The sequence below is a fragment of the Humulus lupulus genome, chromosome 2 (assembly GCF_963169125.1).
Source record: "Humulus lupulus chromosome 2, drHumLupu1.1, whole genome shotgun sequence".
Taxonomy (NCBI): domain Eukaryota; kingdom Viridiplantae; phylum Streptophyta; class Magnoliopsida; order Rosales; family Cannabaceae; genus Humulus; species Humulus lupulus.
This window is the reverse complement of record NC_084794.1, coordinates 293831347-293852412: the sequence shown is the minus strand read 5'-3', so window position 1 is coordinate 293852412 and position 21066 is coordinate 293831347. Positions and strand designations below refer to the sequence as shown.

General features: G+C 32.7%; 2 protein-coding genes and 1 non-coding gene across 8 annotated transcripts; 2 read left to right on the top strand and 1 right to left on the bottom strand.

Moving 5' to 3' along the window:
• Window positions 1-1656: 1656 nt before the first annotated feature.
• On the top strand, window positions 1657-9006 carry LOC133819858 (uncharacterized). Of its 6 annotated transcripts, XM_062253226.1 has the most exons (11): window positions 1657-1848; window positions 4380-4500; window positions 4582-4642; window positions 5522-5592; window positions 6440-6504; window positions 6771-6815; window positions 6899-6979; window positions 7211-7278; window positions 7971-8019; window positions 8394-8551; window positions 8639-9006. In XM_062253226.1, the coding sequence occupies exons 2-11, from the start codon at window positions 4392-4394 to the stop codon at window positions 8703-8705; spliced, it is 774 nt and encodes a 257-aa protein (XP_062109210.1). In that variant the 5' UTR covers window positions 1657-1848; window positions 4380-4391; the 3' UTR covers window positions 8706-9006. The 6 variants fall into 6 exon arrangements, with proteins under 6 accessions (XP_062109210.1, XP_062109211.1, XP_062109215.1 ...); XM_062253227.1 differs by lacking the exon at window positions 5522-5592; XM_062253231.1 differs by lacking the exons at window positions 1657-1848; window positions 4380-4500 and having other exon boundaries at window positions 4581-4642; window positions 6391-6504.
• Window positions 9007-9240: 234 nt separating this feature from the next.
• TRNAL-AAG (transfer RNA leucine (anticodon AAG)) lies at window positions 9241-9321 on the top strand. Its single transcript has one exon. It is a non-coding gene; the product is annotated as a tRNA-Leu (tRNA).
• A 1890-nt stretch (window positions 9322-11211) lies between these two features.
• On the bottom strand, window positions 11212-19070 carry LOC133819857 (uncharacterized). The gene is made up of 16 exons (XM_062253225.1): window positions 18588-19070; window positions 18383-18484; window positions 18184-18250; window positions 17811-17992; window positions 17292-17552; window positions 16492-16575; window positions 16352-16399; window positions 16177-16244; window positions 15535-15583; window positions 14250-14496; window positions 13232-13353; window positions 12938-13018; window positions 12755-12829; window positions 12151-12335; window positions 11906-12056; window positions 11212-11757 (listed from the first exon to the last, which is right to left on the bottom strand). The coding sequence occupies exons 1-16, from the start codon at window positions 18987-18989 to the stop codon at window positions 11560-11562; spliced, it is 2322 nt and encodes a 773-aa protein (XP_062109209.1). The 5' UTR covers window positions 18990-19070; the 3' UTR covers window positions 11212-11559.
• Window positions 19071-21066: the final 1996 nt, after the last annotated feature.

Below are 21066 nucleotides of genomic sequence, written 5' to 3'. Positions count from 1 at the left end.
TTCAAAAAAAACTATTTTTATTATTATGAGGAAGTTAAAACTAAATAGATATGTAGTTAAAAATAATTTAGCTTAAACAAGAATGTGTACATGTAATTGAGTTATTAGGTACCCACAAATTAAAAAATTTATAATAATAGTACAATAAATAAATATTTGATTTTATTACAAGGTTTTATTGTAACATTTGATTTTTTTTGTTGTTGTAATATTAATTACATGGAGGAAAGTTCTTTAGAATCGGACTTTAAAAAAAACATATAATTGATTTTGTTGACCGCGTTTTTAGCCAACGACGTGAGAACGTCAAATACGACGAACCTTCAAGAGAATGTAAACGACAACAGACGGTATAAACAAGAAAAGTAAATAACACACAGGATTTTTATAGTGGTTCAGCCCCGATTGTCGGTAATAGCCTAATCCACTTAGAGATGTGATTTATAAACATGTACTCAAGATCAGATGGACTGAGCCAACTGAGTTTCTTCAGTACAGATTGTGAAAATACAAGAATTCTCTCTAATTTCAGCACTTTCTCTCTCTAGAATAAACAATCCCAATTTTCTCTCTCTAGAAAGAAGAAGCAGAAGAAGAACCCTTCTCTCATCCCATAAGCTCTCTATTTATAGGCCTGAGATCCTCAACTGATATCCCCTTATAATAGGGATATTTTATTATATTTATTACATTTATATTACAAATAAACATTCAAAATTCGAAATGTAACAAACTCCCCATTTGTGGGAAGAATGAGAGATTCCCGCGTATGTTGTTGAAGTTGTGTCTGACTTAGTCTCCTCTAGCTAGTTGGTCCACCTCCTACTCACTACCCATGCAAGTGCTGGTTGAACATGCATGGTGGTAGGATATGCATGGTGGTAGGACATGTTTTTGGTGGGTTGAACGTGCATGGTGGTAGGATATGCATTTCTCTCCTCTAACATGCACTCTCCTCTAGCATGCCATGTTCCTCCTTGAACCAATCTCCTTGGCTTCTCCTCGGACCAAGGTGGTCCGAGGCAACCTCCTTGGCACCTCACCTTGAACAACATTGAGGCAACCTCACCTTGGACAATATTGAGGGAACCTCACCTTGGACAACATTGAGGGAACCTCACCTTGGACAACATTGAGGGAACCTCACCTTGGACAACATTGAGGCAACCTCCTTTAGCATCTCCCAAACATGTCCGATCGAACATTGTATAGACTTTCCTTATGAAAGTCTAAGTCTCCATTCTCTTGCATGAGACTCCTCCTCCTTAGCTATTTACCTTGGACACGTTCGAGCTAACACTTAGAAAACCTTGGGAGGCTTACCTCCTACACACCCTTGGGGTCTCCTAGGACCACACCCTCCTTGGGGTCTCCTAGGACCATTCCCCTTAACTCTCCTAGAATGCACCTTCCTATTTTTTGGGTATAACAGATTTTATATAGAATTTATAAAAAATAATAATTTTATTAATTAAAATTCTTAATATTTTTTGACAAAAATTTAAATTCTTAATTAATAGTAAAAAAACATTAATTTTATTAATGATTTGACTAAGTGGGTCGGGTCAAACCCGATCAACCCAAGACCCGCCCCGTATACCTATTTATACATATACATATATATAAATATATATTTAAAAAAAATTAAGCCAATATCTTCAGACCCGCTTCCCTCTTCACTTCAGAAATCGACAAACCAACCCACCAACCAAGCTTGACGAAAATGGCGCCCATCAACTTTCGCAGACCAGCACGTCATTTTTCAGAGTGAAAAAGCTCTCTGAAAACGTTGTTACTCCATCAAGATTCAAGAGGCTCTCCTCTCTCTGCGGGTTACGATCTCTCGAGGTAAACACCCATGTTTTCTTTTGCTATTTTTTCTCAAGTACTTGATTTATTTCGGTAATATATTTTCTGGGTTTCTAAATATATTTATTTCGGTATACCCCATTGTATTCTCAAACTTATTTTTTTTATATTTCTGTTTAAGAATGATGCCTATAAAATGTTTGATAAAGTGCTTGTTTGAACAATTATCACTAGAATTTTTAGGAACCCTTTCAATACTTTGTGATAATGGAGTTAGGCTGACTTCAATCTCAGAGTAATGTTGAGAGATAAGCATGATTATCTGTTATACTTTTGAAGGGTCCACTGTCCATGGTCTTCAGAGAACTTTCTTCTACACTTCTTTAATTAAATTCATGATATTTCTATTTTATTGATGTTTTATGATATTTTTAATATATTAAATATTTGAAAAATGTCTACGTAGAAAGAAAAACATAAAGGAAAATTCATTAAAGACTAAATAGTGTTGCATTAGCATTCGTATTTTTTTCATATATAGCATTTGTGGAGTTAGTTATTTTCTGAATGATGTTAATCTGATAGGCTGTTTTTAAGTCACTGATGCTTAAGTTTATAATTTACACCACTATCATTACTAGTTTATAGCATTTTTTAAAGTCTACTTGCATAGAGTTTAGGGTTTTGTTTTATGCTTCCAACTTCCATTAGAAAAGACTATTTATGTGCTTCCTAGCAAAAAAATATTTCTTGCTCAAGTCTTCTTGAATCTGTATGATATCAATATGTTAAAAAATGAATAGATGATGCTGATGCTTCAGTTATTTGTTAACTGTTCTTTTGCTTAAATTTATAGTCAGCAAGAAATAATATTTCTTTGAGTGATATTTTGTTCTCTGCATCACGTTTCAATTATTCTTACCCTTTTCTAAGAGCACTCTCATTGGACGAGGTATATTACCAAAAATTGTAAAAAAATAGCTAAAATTAAGAAAAATGGATATTTATTGGATGATGTATTTTACAAATATTTTTAGATAAAGCTACAGTACAAGTTATATCTAATGTATACTATTCATCATTCAACCCAGTATTATAATATTAAAATATATAAGGATATTATTGATAGTTATAAAAAATATTTGAATTGAATAAAAAATGTTTGAAAATATAATATTTAAATGATATAGAGAAAAAAAATAGAGAATCTGATGTATGGTAAAATGTAAAACTTAGAAGTAAAATAGAAAAATGTGTGTTTTGAGAAGTTATTTTAAAAGATGAAGTAGAACACCGGATGTGAGTGCTCTAAGGATACTATGAATCTTAGTGGCTGCAAACTACATATGAGTCAAAATGGTACTAGAATTGTGTTTGACTTGAGATTTTATATCATTTTAAGTTGTTTCCAGAATAAATATATACATCTATATAAATATATATATATATATACAGGATACAATCAATGTTTAATATGCACATTTTTTTTTTAGTTTTATTTATAGAATTTATTAATTATTTTTATTAAATTTATATTAATGTCATATAAATTTCAAACAAATATTATATTTTAATTAAATAATTTATTTATTTTTATTTAAGTTTATGTTTGTTCTAGTTTTTAAATTTGGGAGTCACAACAAGAGATTACATATTATATGTTTGATATAATATTAAATATTATACGTAGATTTTAAATTTAAGTTTATTCCTAGTTTTTTTAAAAAAAGTAATTTGTTGCTAATTGACATTAGATTATATTATATGTTTAATATGAATTTATTTTAATAAGTGAGTCTAAGTTTAATTAAATTTTCTTTAAGTTATAAAACGTATGATTTTATTATTTTTAAATAATTATCATGTTAAAATATCACAAAAATATATTATTTTAACTTATTTAATTATTTATTATTTTTAAATAATCATCATTGTAACGTATCTCCAAGATATCATATTTTAATTTGTTTATTCTGTTAAATATAAGAATATTATGTTAAAGTTAACATTAAAAAAAATAAAAAACTGTTAAAACCACTCATTTATGTTATCTAATAAAAAACCAGGTCAGTGGGGCGGGCCATCTATTAGACAAGGTAGGTTGCTTCGTGGAGAGGGACCCATTGACAACCCTAGGTGGGACGGTTACCCACTTTGCTTTTGGGTTCGCCCTCGCGAGGATACTTGATAAGTACCCAGTTTTAAGATTAGATAACTAAAATTAGTATTTAAATAAATTCTGTTGGATTTTACTTATTATTATAATCACATTTTCTGTAGTACGCTTGTTTATACACATATAACTTATGTATTAGGAATGGCTAAAAGGGATAATTAGGAGATTCAAATAAATATTGGGAATAAAATTAATTTTTTTGAAAAGTTGCTAAAAATTGAATGGCTCCGTGTAATTTTCACTGCCCTCGCCCTAAACGGATCAGATTAACCCATCCCGATTGACAAGACCAATCAAATCAATAGTGTGATAACTTTTCACAAAGACGATGAACAATTTGTGTTTTCGGTTATGTTGTCCTCACTGAAAATTTCCGGTCATCGGTTGTATGTAGGTTCATCCTATAATGGCATGGCTTGTCATTATTAGTTCTCTTATTGCACTGTGGTTGGCTTCTCTGTTCAAAATACTCCACGGCTCACGCTCATCTTCCAACGATGCTTTTTCCCCTAATGGTGGGTGATGTGCTTTCTTATATTCTAACTCCCTTAACGAGTTTGTCTTTTAAGCTTTGATAACCGTCTTCTTTTAAGCAGGTGGTGCTCTTAACAAGAGAAATGTCTTGCTGGTTGTTGCCCACCCAGATGACGAGTCTATGTAAGTATTGAAATCTTATGAACAATGTCTTTTTTTCTCACAGATGATCAGGGTCATATGGGCAAGTATGCATTGTTAATTTTTCTTATTTCCCTGCTATGTTGATATGTAGAAATTGGTAATGTGTCATAATTAAACACTGATCATATTGTTGCCCACCAGATGACGAGTCTATGTAAGTATTGAAATCTTATGAACAATGTCTTTTTTCTCACAGATGATCAGGGTCATATGGGCAAGTATGCATTGTTAATTTTTCTTATTTCCCTGCTATGTTGATATGTAGAAATTGGTAATGTGTCATAATTAAACACTGATCATATTGTTGCCCACCCAAATGACGAGTCTATGTAAGTATTGAAATCTTATGAACAATGTCTTTTTTCTCACAGATGATCAGGGTCATATGGGCAAGTATGCATTGTTAATTTTTCTTATTTCCCTGCTATGTTGATATGTAGAAATTGGTAATGTGTCATAATTAAACACTGATCATATTGTTGCCCACCCAAATGACGAGTCTATGTAAGTATTGAAATCTTATGAACAATGTCTTTTTTCTCACAGATGATCAGGGTCATATGGGCAAGTGTGCATTGTTAATTTTTCTTATTTCCCTGCTATGTTGATATGTAGAAATTGGTAATGTGTCATAATTAAACACTGATCATATTGTTATCTTTACACCAGTTAGCAGCCACACACAACCACAAAGGAAAAAGAGGCATAATTAGTGCTGTTGTGCTAGTGTAGTGTCTATTTTATGATTTGCTTGAACCTCAAATTATTTTAGGTATTTCATATTTTGAGAAATGTCCAAATAATGCGTGATACATATTGTGCTATATGTTTGTTGAAATCATATGCACTATCTTGTAGGTTCTTTTCTCCAACAATAAGCTACCTGACTTCCAGAAAGTATAATCTTCGCATATTGTGCCTATCAATTGGTAACATATATACGCAAATATGTGATTTTGTATATGTTCCTTTTTCTTTTATGAAATGCTTACACTTTGCAAAAATTAATTGGAATTACTTGTTAATGGCCTTTCGAGACCAAAGCAAAGAATGTTCCTTGTAAATCGAGTATATTTATATTTTCTTTGTACAATTGTATTTCCTTTTTGATTATGCAAAGAGAATGTTGAATCCCTCATCAAATGTTTCTTTTGCTTATAATTTATCTGTGTTTTTTTAATTAGAAAAATAACTTGTATTAATTTGGAGAGAATACAATGAAAAAAATATGGTAGAAAAACCGCAAAAACAGAGACAAAACACATGGGTATTTTACAACAAACAATCCCAGTATCTACACAATTCACAGAACATTACACCTTTAAATTCTTTAACATTGTAACACATAAGTTACCCAGTATATTTTCTTCTCCCATAAAGGCTGAAATCTATGTGGTGCTTGTGGCATACACTTCTCCCATGCGAATTCTTTAAGCAGCAAGGTCCATAGATTGACTGTGAACTTGCAGTGGAGGAAAATATGGTCTATGGACTTATTATCTGCTTTGCATAAGTGTCTTCGAAAGTGGAAATTCCAATCTGAAAACTGAAAAGGTCTCGGTTTATCTAATTATGAACCCTTCATTTTTTCTTAATATGATGTTTATGGCCATAGCCTAGGCCCTTGCTCGGATCATCTGCTTACCATTTATTGCAACAGTGTTTCTCTAGAATCATCAGGAGTGGGAATATTGAAGACTTACTTGTGTGTGTTATAGTTTTGTTAGGAAATGTCTTCTGGTTTTTCTGTAGCATCTTTTGATGCTCTTTATGTAGGTGATGCTGATGGAAAGGGAAATGTCAGAAAAGAAGAGCTCTACCGTGCTTGTGCAGTCCTTAAGGTGATTTGGAAGTGCACTCAGTATATATTAATCACTGAATACTGCATTCTTCCAAGTTTACACTTTTTTAGGCCGTTAAGATTCCAAAGCTCTCCTTCCTATCATTGGTTCTAACTTTCTAATTATACATTTTGCATTCTGTTGACTTTCTTTCATCTATTTTTACAAATCTTTTATGGTGTTTGCATGTCTTGATTTTAAAAAAAGTGAACATGTTGTGACATTTCTGCAATTCATTCTGATATCATTCATAATTGTATTTGCAGGTTCCAGTTCAACAAGTGAAGTTTCTTGACCATCCAGATCTGCAGGTTCCACATCACACGTGTGTATTACTGCTGTTTGAATTTTTATCCTGAGGAATCTATGATTTGATATGTCAACTTATCTCTAGGATGGTTTTGGAAAAGTGTGGAATCATAGTCTTTTGACTAGGATTATTGGAGAAGAAGTTACCAATCATGATATCGACTTCGTAAGATTCTTTTACCATTAAACCAGTCAAGTTTAAACTTTCTCGTAAATTATCTATTGTCAGATTGTAGTTACGTATTTTCTGGAGAAGTGAAATTTTTTGCTTGTCAACTTGTGTTAATCATGAGTACTGTTTTTGACTGTACATATAGACCCCATAGATTCTTTTTATCTTTTAAATTATCCTTGTCTGCCCGTTTCTGAAATTCTATTTCACCTGGCTTTATTTCAGATTATTACTTTCGATAATTATGGTGTTTCTGGTCATTGTAATCATTGTGATGTTTATCATGGGGTAAGGTAAGCTGATTTTATTTCTGTAAGTGTCTTTCATCTTTCAAACAAGTGAATATTTAGTTAGCAGAAGTATGATTGAGCACATCTCTTATGTAGAACTCAGCATGTAAATATTGTTTCTTTACTTTTATATACACTTTTCGATTGAAAGCATTTAAACTCACCACTTTCACATGGAATTATGTACTAGGAGATAAACAGCCGGAAGCACCTTCCGGAACTTTGCTTTGTGTGTGAACTTTTGGGAGAACTACTTGATTTTGGCTCCATTTTTTAATTTTTGTTTTTTACTGTTCATGTGAGAACTCAATGGTATATTTTGTAAATTTGTCACCTTCATCCTTTGCTGATTTCTGCTCATTATACTGCCCATGATAAAATTCAGTGGTAGAATTTATAACTTTTTGCGATCTGTTACCGACTCTATTTCTACAAAAGAATTCATTTATTTAGTTTAATAAATGGTTTCTAAGATTTTCCTTCTATTAGTCCTGAAAAACAACAACAACAAAAGGATAAATGAAAAATTATTTCTGGGATTCTAGGACGACAGTGAGTGCATGAATATGATAATTATCATGCTTTGTTTCAATTAGTTCTTTCTTATAATTGTCTGCTTTGTATTCCCATATTCAGAATACCATTTTAAGGTATCATTTGTTAACATTTTGTTGGTTCTTTATCTTTGTATGCAGAAGGCTCCTATCTGATGGTTCACAAAAGGACATTGAAGCATGGGAACTTGTACATTTTCTTTCCTTTGAATTTATATTTCCCCAACTCTCATAATTGGAATTTTCATGAACACCTCTGATCAAAATATATTAATTCTCATAGTAGTAATATATTTTCTTAATCATCTATTCTTCGATACTATGAGTGGAAGAGAACCAAGAGAATGATTCAAAGAAAGACAATTTATATTGATAAACTGACAATAATTGATAGAAAGTAGTCTCATACATGTTGTACATTAGCTCATTGATGTTCCATTACTCATTTAACATCCAATGAATTGGAGGGTTTGATAATTCTGAGCTAAAAAACAAACTCAGTTCTTATCAACTCTTCTAGACTTTTTTTACTCATTGAGATGCCATTGCTATCTGTTTTCTTAGGTGAGCACCAACATAGTACGCAAGTACAGTGGACCACTTGATATATGGTTCTCCTACTTGTATGCCACGCTCTCAGGTGGAGAGATGCGGTGCTTGTTAAACGAACATACTCAAAAGAGTTTCCTCGCAATGGCGCAACATTCAAGCCAATGGGTCTGGTAAGCATGCTTTTCTTTTCGGTCATCGTTGATCTAAGTTTTATGGCCTGAGAAGAGCTATGTGAAAATGTGACACTATTTTTGTAGGTTTCGCAAGCTCTTCGTAGCATTTTCTAGCTATACGTACGTGAATACGCTTAGAAAGATCAACTAATAAAAGCTTGGTGGAACCAGGGAGGGACTTTATTTTTTTACACAGCTTCTTACGATCCAGAACTTGATTACCTCATAAATATATTTTTGTATTATGATTCTCTCTTTTGTGTCTTCCTGCCTTCTATTTTTCCCTCTTTGGAGAGGAAAGTGAAGAGAAGGAAAAAAAGTGTTTGTTTGGTTGGAGATAAAAGAGGGAGGAAGAGAAACTTTTGTGGGAAAAAATTAGTGGGGCCTATCAATTTGTATTCAATTGTAATTTCATATTTATTTTATTTCAGAAGATATTTTATTTTCTATTACTCCTATCTTTTGAACCCTCTTGATTTACTCAAACAAGACTTTCAATGAAACTTGCACCACTTGACCCTGGGTTTTGCCCAACAAATTATTTCTTAATAAAACTTCATTTTATATTCAAACTGTTTTTAAATTTCATTTTATCAGTTTTGTTAGGTAATATATATTTTTGGTTTAGAAATTGTTCGAAAAATGTTTTATTATATTAAAAATATTTGAAGCTATATAACAAACACGTTGAAATGGCCGAGTTGGTCTAAGGCGCCAGATTAAGGTTCTGGTCCGAAAGGGCGTGGGTTCAAATCCCACTTTCAACATTAATTTTTACATTTTAGAAAAAAAAGAGGAAAGCCCACTTTTTTTTTTTTAATAATTTCTGTAACAATTTTTAAAAAAATATAATGATAATAATGAGCTTCCTTTGGGAAATTAACTACCTAAAGAAGCAGCAGCCTAGAAAATTTTATAAGAGGAAATCCAACCATGTATTCTATTTTTCTTTTTTGTTAAAATGGTTAATAAGTTATTTTAGAATCCATTTTTTAACTTAAGACCTCCAATTACACTCTCTATTATAACTAGCTTTTGAATAATTTAATATTTTTTATAGAACACATTTTAGTTCCATAAATATATATTTTATGAAAATAATAATGAAATAGTGATAATGATAATATGCAAATTATAATTTTGCTAGTCATAGAGACTGTATTTGGAGAGCACTAAAATGTAAAATGACTGAAATATGACTAGTCATTCGAAGGGATAAAAGTACAAAATAAGTTGTTCCTTAGTTATTTTATCTAAAAAAAGTCAGATTTAACTAGTGTGATTGGAGATGCTCTAACCTTTTAACTCTAAAATTTTAAATTACTTTTAAGTTGGAAAGATAATGGATGTGATAAATATCCTTCTCTTAAATTTGGAGTCTAAAGTTTACACATAAATTATGGAGTTATATTTCTTGAGCTGCCATTTCATCATTGCTACCAATTTGGATATATTTTCAAAAACCAATTTAGAGACTTGTTCAAATAATAGATAAAAAAAAAAGGTATGCAAAGTTATTGACTTGGGTTGTTCTGGAAAAGAATAAACTAAGGGGATTTGGCATGAGGTAAAATAAAAGTGGTAATGAAAATCTAAAATCCTTTTTATGTTTGATTCAAATTTTAAGAAGGTAAAGTTAATAATTTGTGTGAGTCCCACATGTATTTTAAGGGTAAAGTCATTTTAAGGTAAAATGACTTAAATATGACTAGTCCTTCGAAGTGATAAAAATACAAAATAAGTTACTTCTTAATTATTTTATCTAAAAAAAGTCAGATTTAGCTAGTGTGACTGGAGATGCTCTAACATTTTAACTCTAAAATTTTAAATTACTTTTAAGCTAGAAAAAGAATGGAGATGATAAATATCATTCTCATAAATTTGGAGTCCAAAAGTTTACACATAAATTATGGAGTTATATTTCTTGAGATGTCATTTCATCATGGCTACCAATTTGGATATATTTTCAAAAACCAATTTAGAGACTTGGATTGTTCAAATAATAGATAAGAAAAAGGTATGCAAAGTTATTGACTTGGGTTGTTATGCAAAAGAATAAATAAGGGGATTTGACATGAGGTAAAATAAAGGTGGTAATGAAAATCTAAAATCTTTTCTATGTTTGGTTCAAATTTTAAGAAGGTAAAGTTAATAATTTGTGTGAGTCTACATGTATTTTAAGAGTAAAGTCATTTTAAGATAAAATGACTGAAATATGACTAGTCATTTGAAGTGATAAAAATACAAAATAAGTTACTTGTTAGTTATTTTATCTAAAAAAAAGTCAGATTTAACTAGTGTGATTGGAGATGCTCTAACCTTTTAATTCTAAAATTTTAAATTACTTTTAAACTAGAAAGAGAATGAAGATGATAAATATCCTTCTCATAAATTTGGAGTCCAAAGTTAACACATAAATTATGGAGTTATATTTCTTGAGCTGCCATTTCATCATAGCTACCAATTTGGATATATTTTCAAAAACCAATTTAGAGACTTGGATTGTTCAAATAATAGATAAAAAAAAAAGATATGCAAAGTTATTGACTTAGGTTGTTCTGGAAAAGAATAAACTAAGGGGATTTGGCATGGGATAAAATAAATATAGAAATGAAAATCTAAAATACTTCCTATGTTTGTGGTTCAAATTTAAAAAGTTAAAAGTTAATAATTTGTGTAAATCTCATATATATTTGAAGGGTAAAGTGAACCATTTTGTACATTAAAGTTTAACATTACTTCCATCATAAACCCCTTTACACTTTTTAAGGCAATTCAACCATTTAAAACAAACACCCCTAAGTATTTAATAAACACCCAATGAAATTGGGGTGGAGAAAAATGAAAAATAATTTAATATTACAATCTGCTAATGAGAAAATTGACATCATGGATCAGACAACTCTATTCTCATAATTGGAGATAAATACAATGTTTTCCCCCCTTTCATCATGGGGACTACCTTAAATTTCAACCTGAAAAGTAGTACTTCTGAGAGATGTAATTCACTTCAATCTTCTGATTTTCTTTGCAGCATCAATCACATTTTGGCTCATCTCAGGGTGTTTCAACTTCAACAATTTTTCAAGTCGACAAGCCGCGTCTGGGAAGCAATCCTCCTTGATGTCGGACTCCGAACAAAGACCAAAAATAACTTCATTGACATCTTCTTCAACTTTGAGGCAGAGCAGATGATTAAAGACCTGAAATACGAAAATCACAGCTCCAATATTATAAGAAAGCATTCTCAAGTGTAGCGAACTTATTATACCCAATTAGCAACCAAGATTAATATATAAATAAAAACATAAAATCTAATAGAAGTTCACAAAGAGAATTCTCTATTCTCACCTCTTTCATTCTTGAAATAACTCCGTCTTTCATAGCTTGGGACCGTGCGACCAAATTAATAACAAATAGACCATTTTCAGAAAGATTCTTCTTTACAGTCTGCAGAAACGAGTCTTCCACAAAATCCACAGCAGGGCAAGTCATACCAGAGCTGTGCAAAACAAATAATCTCGTTTAAATATGTTCCTTGTAGTCAACCTGAACACATGTAATAGGGTTGTATTAAATACAACATGTCTGTTCACCTTGAATCTGCAGAGTCCACATCAATGATGATTATGTCCACCTTTGTATTCACACCGCCTTCTCCATGAGATGTCGTGCAAATTCCATTAGAAGCCGCAGCATCATTTCCAGGAATAGAAACCACATTAGTAGATGCACAGCTTTTACTGTCTCTAATAAATTGGATACCATCTGCAATATGTACCTGATGCATGCACCAAATAGAATCTAGAAGTCATCAATATAGTGCAAATTATAGAATTTAAGATATGAAGTATGTAATGAGTACAAAAAACTATCAATTGGTGATTTAAAAAACTCATCAACCAACTACAATTGCAGCAAGTTTAAACTAAAGGTCCAGGTCTATCATTCCCACAGAATGTGCAGTGCAGTACCCAAGAGCTCATGTATAAAATCAGAAATTGGGTTTCATTCCCAAATTTTCACCCCTAGAGATAGGTATGGTCTAGCCACATATTCTTTTTATATATATATATATATATTTTTGGCAAATAGTACTAAAAAAGTCCAAATTGTATTTTAGCATCAATGTCTTTTTACAGTACAAAATGGGGAAGGTGAAGGAATCGTGAATCATGATTACTTGATCTGTAAATTTACCTGCAAATGATCCTCTTCAGTAAAACCAAAATAGCCCTTTGCAAGATCAAGAACCACTGGATCTAACTCCACCACCTATACGCCATAAAGCATAACCACATTATCACCACTTACAATTATTTATATTGGATGAAATAATAACTCTAAATCCACAAGTGGTTCAGGGTGTAAACCTAGTATTACCTCAATGTGCAAAAAGGGCATGCATCCATGAAGGAACATAGGGAGCAAACCAGCTCCAAGACCAATTACAACTGCTTTAGCCTGAAAAATATTTTCTGAATTTAGCCAAAAAAACATACGAAAACCAAGAGGGGGGAAAGAATCAACAGAAAACACCTTCTTCTTTTTTTTATATGAAATGTGTATTTACTAGAAAATGAAAGCTATTCTTCATCCCATGTATAATAAGGCAAAGTAATCTATCAACAATTCCTCTTAACAAAGACAAACAAAACTCAGAAGTACAATGCTTACTGATGTGTTACTCGATGCCACACTTTCCATGTAAGAAGAAATCAACACAAAGCCAGAAAGAATCCCAGTATGATAAGAACTAGCCAGATAGCCATGATAAACCTTCAGCTGGTCACATGATTCTACCAATAAAGAAACAGAATGATTTATACTTAAGACTTCAGAGCCATTTTATTAATGGGAATTTGGATAGAGAGATAGATAAATATTAGGCAGGCAACATACTACAAACAGTGAAAGATAATGCAGAGAACAATTACCTAAGCAAATGAGTGACAGGTGCAGAGAAAAATTTGACATAGAATTTCTCAACCATGGAACAGATGCATAACAGAGATTTCAAAAGAGTACAACATTTATAGCACAGCCTTCACTTGTTCATCCTCTTATTTTTTTTATTTTAAGATATTAATATATAACATTTCTATAATGGTTTAACTTTGGAATACTATTTGTGAGCACGGATCATCTTTCTTTTGGCAACACTAAAGCTTAGTGATAAGACTAATTAAGGAAAAATCACAATAACAAAAATTTATACACAAATAGCTGAAATTGACATCTCATCAGAAAGTATATATCTTTAAGATGACTTATTAGGTTTTAGTAATGGCTTAGATCAAAATTAACTCCACACATAAGAAACAATTAGTTGGCCCATTTACTGTACATGTTCAACAGGCAAGGGAATCAACTCAGACAAAGCAAATGTTCTTCTTGTATTAGCAATAAGCTCTTTCAATAAACCAGAATCCTAGCTCTCACTCACTTCTCTAAAACAATGCACCTCTAGGAGATAGAAAAAAAGAGCATGGAAGTGTTTGAGCATTTTAAAACACTCGAACCATTGAATGAAAAAAATATATATATACCAAAATAAAAAATGGTTTTAACCCAAGAGTTACATGAATTTCGAAAAACACAAGAATTAAGAGATCAATCCAGTTTTCAATGGAAGAAAAGTCAAGTAGCAGAAGAGTAATCAAATTATCAGTAATTATCAGAAAAATGATAATACCACTAGTTTTTCTCTGAGTTCCTCTTTTCTTAGATTTGGATTTCTTCCTTTCACTGTCACCAACAGTTGTGTGAGTGGAAACTGCCCTTGTTAGTAAAGCTTCGGACTGCACTAGACTCTCACTTCTTTGAAAAACAAGTCGTCGGAATATCAAGTCTTCGGTTGGAAAAATGCGAGTAACATCACCATCCACATTTTCATAAATCACATCCTCAACAATTATTGGCCCAGTAAATGAAGATGTGACCTACAGATGTTGGCAAGGAACTGAGATGATGAAAATGGCATATTATATTATTTAATTAAAAAAATTAATAAATTGCATCAGTATGGATCACTTAAAACTTGAAAGTAAAACAAATAAGTCAGAAGTGGACAAGGGCCACCTAAAATTGGCAACAATATTACAAAATTAAGCTGTCAAACCATCATCTAAAAAGACACTCGTCATTGGATTTCCTGTCAGTTGAAACAATAATTTCCATCCTCTTTCCTGGAAAAGCTTACAATAGATACATATTTTTCAAAGGAGATACAATACATCTATATATAATAAGCCTTATAACCAATAAATGACATGCCCTACCAGCAACGCAATAATGCCACGGTTAATTGGCTATAGAAAGAATCACACAAGACAATGTTCCACGGTTAATTGCCACGGTTAAGCAAAGCTTCTCTGGAATTGGTACTACACCATTCACAAAATGTTCAATAATTCCCCTTAATGTACCTATTGCACTTGCTCTTGTAGAAATGGGAATGTTTAAAAGTTATTTGTATTGCTGAAACCTGACGTACCTAAAAAAAGGGGGGCGCTAATAAAAATTGCAAGCATTACAGCACTAAACATTCAAGGAAACATGTTGTGTTATCACAAAACGGGGAATGGAAAGTCAAGTAAAGGTTCAAGCTAGTATAGAAGCACGAGGAAGACTTGGTGCACAACAATCACCAATAAACCCAATGGTACCTTTGACACATGCTATTTAGGCAAATCTGAACGGTACTTTCTAATTGGTAGATACTTAAAAAAGTCAATAAACACATGCAGTCATTGCTGTGAGCAGAAAAACAGAAAAATTGTAACAAAATCTTTTGTTAAGCAATGCACTTATACCATAACACATCATTATTGATTTCAAGCAAGTAAATTTATAAAATTTCATTCAAATTTTCATGAGTAGTTATCACTTATATTTTCAAGTAAGAAAAGTCAACCTCATAATTATTCATATATGCTGATCAATTTAACCTTATTTTAACTAAAAAAAATATTGCTTACCTGATGAACAACATTGCGTTGCTTGATCCCATCACCGGCCGTCATGAACCTGCAAAAGTAATAAATGCACAAAACCCCATGAGATAATCTTGGGATCACATCCAAACAAAAAGTGCCTTACTGAATCTTGTTTCAAATGTTGTGGAGTGATAATGATTCCTTTTCTTTTCAATAAAAAGAAAAGAATGCATGTAAAAAAACTATGTTAACAAAACCATTTCATAATAAATTCTACAATATTAAATTTAAATCTATTAATGGCATTAATTATGACAAACGTTCTTTTTATTTTGAGCATAAATCATAACAAATTTATATCTAAGAAAAAGTACTGTTGAATATGAAACCAAGATAGTAAAAATTCAGAAGAGCATAGAAACCATACTTATGCACTAACCACCAACTAAACTCCAATACTAAAGAAACTAATTGCCAAGTGAAATCTCAAGAAGACTAGGAAATTCAGAAGCTACCAACAGTGGAGCTTGAAATATCGTAACAACATACGCAAGATCCTCCAATAACTTATTTGTTTTGAGACACTCCAGACCTAGCTAAAGTTTGATCATTAGCCATTATTAGGGGCTTAAATAATGAGTACTACGACTTACAGAATAAAATCAAATGGTACAATGTACTTACGGAAATTGAGCTCCAAGATCATCTTCACCACCAGGTGCCAATTGTCTAACCAGGGGAGACAAATCCTTCTGAAAGACAGACAAAACACTATATTTTTTAGCAAATAGCAAGTACTAATACATAGGTTATCATAATCATCTCTATTCATCAATACTTAATAGGAACAAAAGGTTACCTGAATATCCTCCATGCTGGCATTGGCGTGGCTACTGTCCAATAAAACCTTAATGCAGCACGTAAGTTTTATTTAGCTAGAGTAATTAAACAATCAAACAAACATCCATAGATAATATCACTGTCAAAGAAAAAAACTACCATTATGAGACGAGCTGCCTTTGAGCTTTCAACTACCATCCATTGTCCTTCTTCTGAGGAGAATAACCATTCACGGCTCCGGGTCTGAAATCTAAAACTCAGTTACTTATTTCAAAATGGAAATATGGCAAAATGTACACAGTAATTACTTAGTGAAGAATAAAGTATATATCAATCAAATCAGTGAAAGGATAATTCTAAAAATATTGGTACTAATAAACCTGAAAAACTAAATCAGGCCATTACTAAAACAAAATAGTAAAACTAGTAGTACTTTTATAAACCAAACATGTTTACAGGAAAGAAAAGTAACATTTTATCTAAACCAGCCATTGCTTCATCTTGAGTAACCCAACAATGATACATTGCCCAATGTGTGAAGAAACTTCGTAGTCATAAACAACATCACTCCAAGTCCAGATTGCATTTAAAAAAAAAAGCATTCTATGCCTACTAGTACTTTACAAAAAAAAAAGAGCTTGTTCAAATTTCAAGTATGAAGAAAATGCATAGCTAAATAACATGTCTGTTGAATTACTTAGGAGTCGATCAAAACAAGATTCCAAGAATGTGTGATATTTTCTCACAATTGAAGTAAAAGAATAGATAAAAACGTAATTAACTCGTTATTAAATGGATACTAATATCACAACATTACCAAAAAAAAAAACATTACCAAATTATTTAAAGATTAAAAAAATAAAGAAAATGAAGAAATGGCGTTATTCTTCTACATGTGTAAGGATTAAGAAAGCTGACTCAAGTGAGTGCATTGACCAGATAGGTACACTGAGACACACCTTAGGTACAATGAAAACCCCACAACGATATTGAAAGGGGCCAGACTGAGACTGAGAGTCAAGAAGAACAGCTTTATAAATGAACCAGGAGCTCCCTTGTCCTCCCAATGTAAGCTGCAACCGACGGCCTTCGCTGAGCTTTGTCAAATCCTGCCTATCTTCAAGTTGCAATCCTTCAAGAGAGCACGATATATCAGAACCACTAGAGTTCCCTCTACGAATTTGATTCTCATTCTCAAGAGCCTCAAAGAGACCACGGGCCTGAAGCAAAAATAGTAGTTTCCATCATGCTTGGAGAAACCATTATTCCAAAGAATTATATGAAGTTAACAATGAATAGAAAACGACAGGAGAGCCTAACTCCCTCATGCCTATTATTAACATGTTTAAAGGCACAACAATTTCTTAAAAATTTAGTCTTCTACTGTCTACTATTACATTTTACAGTGTAAAAAGGACTTGTGCATGCATAATCTAATAATGTTGTCTCAGCAAAAACACGTAGACTGATAATTTTACCTGATCTCCACTACAAACAAGAGAGGAATTGTTGAACGATGACACTATCTCATGCAGCATAGTTGATGTCTCCTTTTCAGCAACCACCATAAATGTTTGAAGGCTAGGCTTGCTAGATGGCTTTTGAGGTATGGCATGAATACTCATTTTCCACCCAAAGCGAAATGTAGAGAAAAGCAAACCTGAACATGGAAAGAATCGAACACACTCAGCACATGCAAGGGCACATAATAAACATGTAAGCAGAAAAAACAAGAATCATAAATGACTACCCAATTCATGACCCGTCCACCATTGGCATGAGCACTAGAATATAAGCAAAATGAAAGAGATTGTAATAGGATGTTGAAGTAATTTCCTTAAAATTTAGTACCAAGAACGTGAGCCTCTGCCAAGGTAAGACAAATAAACTTCCCGCCAAATTTTAACACCCTTTTAACCTGTAAACAAATACAATCAACTAAAATAAATCCAACAAGAACTTGCACACTCATTTCAAAAGTAAACAAAATTATTGTGCAAAGAAACCAATCCAAAAATGAAATAGACTGAAACCAAAAGGTTAGACACACCTCTGACAAATATTTCTTCCCTAAATCAGGACCCAGTTCTGGCTCCATCAAAGCATCCAAACCACCTTTATCAAGTACGGCATCAAAGGTCGCATCCTCAAACTGCCAAATTTTAACAGTTAATTAACAAAAGACAATCACATTCCCATAACATGATATCATAAGATTATAAGTAGAAAATAAAGCAGTCAATTTTCATGCCAACCTGCATTTTGGTCATGTCCATGACGCGCCACCGCATACCGGGTCGTTCACGGACATTGCGGCGCATCATGTCGGAGATGACAACCTTAGAAAAATCGACATTGGTGATGTCCCTGAACCCAGCATCATAGAGGTGCTCGGAAAGCCTCGAATTCCCGCAACCCGGCACGAGAATCTGCGGCGATGACGGAGCTTCGCCTTGGAGCTGGGCTTGGTCAGATGATGATGATGACGATGACGAAGAAATGTGGGAAATGAGTGGGTTTCTGAGTTCGGACCACTCGGCGTACCACTCGAAAGGATCATCGGAACTTCGGATTTTGAAGAACTCATCCCAATTTTCCTTGCTGGTGAAGTCTCCCAAGGCGCCTAGTAGCTTCCCTAACTGCTCTTTCTTCCCCATTTTTGCTTCTTTCCCAGCTCTCGACTACTCTGGTTGTAGTCTCTGTTCTGGCCTAGGGTTTTTGCAGGGCTTTTCGTCATTCTAAAAAATTATTAAGAAAATAAAAAATAAATTAGAAAATCAACTAGTATTTTTTCAGAATCTCGTCATTCAATTAATTTTCCAGCAAACAATATTAATTTTGTTTTTGCGACAAAAAAAAATATTAATTTTGTTTTCTTTAAATCATGTAAAAATTAATATTAAAATATATTATATATATTAATATATCATATAATTAAAATATGAAAATAATTTTGATCAAAATCGAGTCCGATTAATGTTTTGATGCTAATTTATTAAACACTCTTTGACACTAAAATATGTCAATGACAAATTGTGTAAAATGAAGGGGGTTTTGTACTCGAGTTTTGCTCGACATAATTGACTTCGACTAGCAAGTGTGCTATGGTAGAGAGTGTTCTCGAGGAGCCCCTAGTGAGTTATGAGCTCGAGATCATCACCTATCACGACTAGATATTGAGCCCATGGTCGAGCTATGAGCACGAGATCATCACATGTCACGACTAGATATTGAGCCCCTGTCAAGCTATGAGCTCGAGATCATTATCCATCATGACTAGATATTAAGCATAATTCTAGGAATCATTTGACAAAGTTTATAAGTGAGATTGACAAGTCCATCAATTTGTCAAGGTGATTGGGTAATGAATAAGCAAATCTACATTATTATAATAGGAAATAATATAAACATTTTTCTCTATTAGTTATCTAATTACCCTAAATCAAGAGATTTAATTGTTGTTTTGTTTTGAGTAACTAGAGAGTGTTTGTCTCGCGATGGTGGATAAGCCATTTTTAAGTATGCAAAAATGTTGTCAAAATTACATCAAAAGAAAGTAATAAGAAACGCCAATAGATGTTATGTTAGTCAATTTTAAGGAAACACTAATGTGATGCACATGTTATGTTAGTCGCCTTGTGTGATGCAGATGTTAGTCACCTCACAGGAGTCACCTCATGAAACGTCCCTAAGGTAGGGTACGTCTGCCACATACTCGTAATTCTAGGGTTTACGAGTATGTAAGGCACTTGACCAAAAGAATTAAATAAAATGATACGAAGAAATACAGAAAAATTTAAAACTTTTATATAAACTTATTAGTATAAATTATTACACGTATGAATACTTTAAATTTAAGGCAGCCATATGAAAACTCTAAACCATTATTGCATTGCTACTGAGTCCGTGCTCCACAAGTTACTCAACAGCTAAAGCCACACTTGGAAAAATGTTGGAAAATAACATAATGAGCTAACGCTCAGTAAGCAAATCTCATGCATACACATACACATGAATGTCGTGAGTTTGTAGTGCACATATACTAATATGCTGACTTATATACTTATGCATTTCATTTATTGCTCATGCACTTTCAAACTTTACTTTTATGCTCTTTCTTTTAGTTTCACATTTTTATGGGCCCAATATCACTTGTGCACACTGTTTGATTCAGCCAATGCCTCCAGGGCTTGTTACACATATCATATAGAATCCCATGGGTTCTCCTCCGGCTAGCCATCATCTCAGCTAGGCTCATCATAACACTCATTTCATCGTTTCCATAGCTGCCATACTTATTACACATATGGAGGAGAAAGACGGAAACATGGCAAACATATCTGAATGGTCAACTCTGACCTAGCCCACACTAGTGGGCAGCCACTATAAGTCTTATAGACTTCCGTCTTCTTTACTGAACTTACTTGATTGCTTCATCAAAACAGTGGCACCCTTTTTAAACATCTTATTATCACTTTGCTTAAGCCTTGTGTCATTAAAATGTTTAACTTTACATAAGACTTTTCAAGACATTTCATAACTTTTCTCATATTCATATGCATGGTCTTATATCACATAATAATGTATCACATAACTGTACATGCCATGCATACATGCTGATGCTGAAATGCCAATGTTCGTGTTCATGACTGATGTTGATGGTATTCAATCAAGGCATTGTATCACATCTCATATAACTCAAAACATCTTTAGTCATAATACATGAAGCTTTGG

Bases quoted from the DNA above. Each gene is read 5' to 3' on its own strand.
- LOC133819857 (XM_062253225.1), bottom strand. From the start codon at position 18,989: ATGGGGAAGAAAGAGCAGTTAGGGAAGCTACTAGGCGCCTTGGGAGAC. The intron at 16,400-16,491 runs GTAGTTTTTTTC...TGCTGCATTAAG, and splicing joins AGGCAGCTCGTCTCATAATG to GTTTTATTGGACAGTAGCCA. The intron at 13,019-13,231 runs GTAAGCATTGTA...AATATTTTTCAG, and splicing joins TGGCATCGAGTAACACATCA to GCTAAAGCAGTTGTAATTGG.
- LOC133819858 (XM_062253226.1), top strand. From the start codon at position 4,392: ATGGCATGGCTTGTCATTATTAGTTCTCTTATTGCACTGTGGTTGGCT. The intron at 6,505-6,770 runs GTGATTTGGAAG...TTGTATTTGCAG, and splicing joins GTGCTTGTGCAGTCCTTAAG to GTTCCAGTTCAACAAGTGAA. The intron at 8,552-8,638 runs GTAAGCATGCTT...CTATTTTTGTAG, and splicing joins CATTCAAGCCAATGGGTCTG to GTTTCGCAAGCTCTTCGTAG.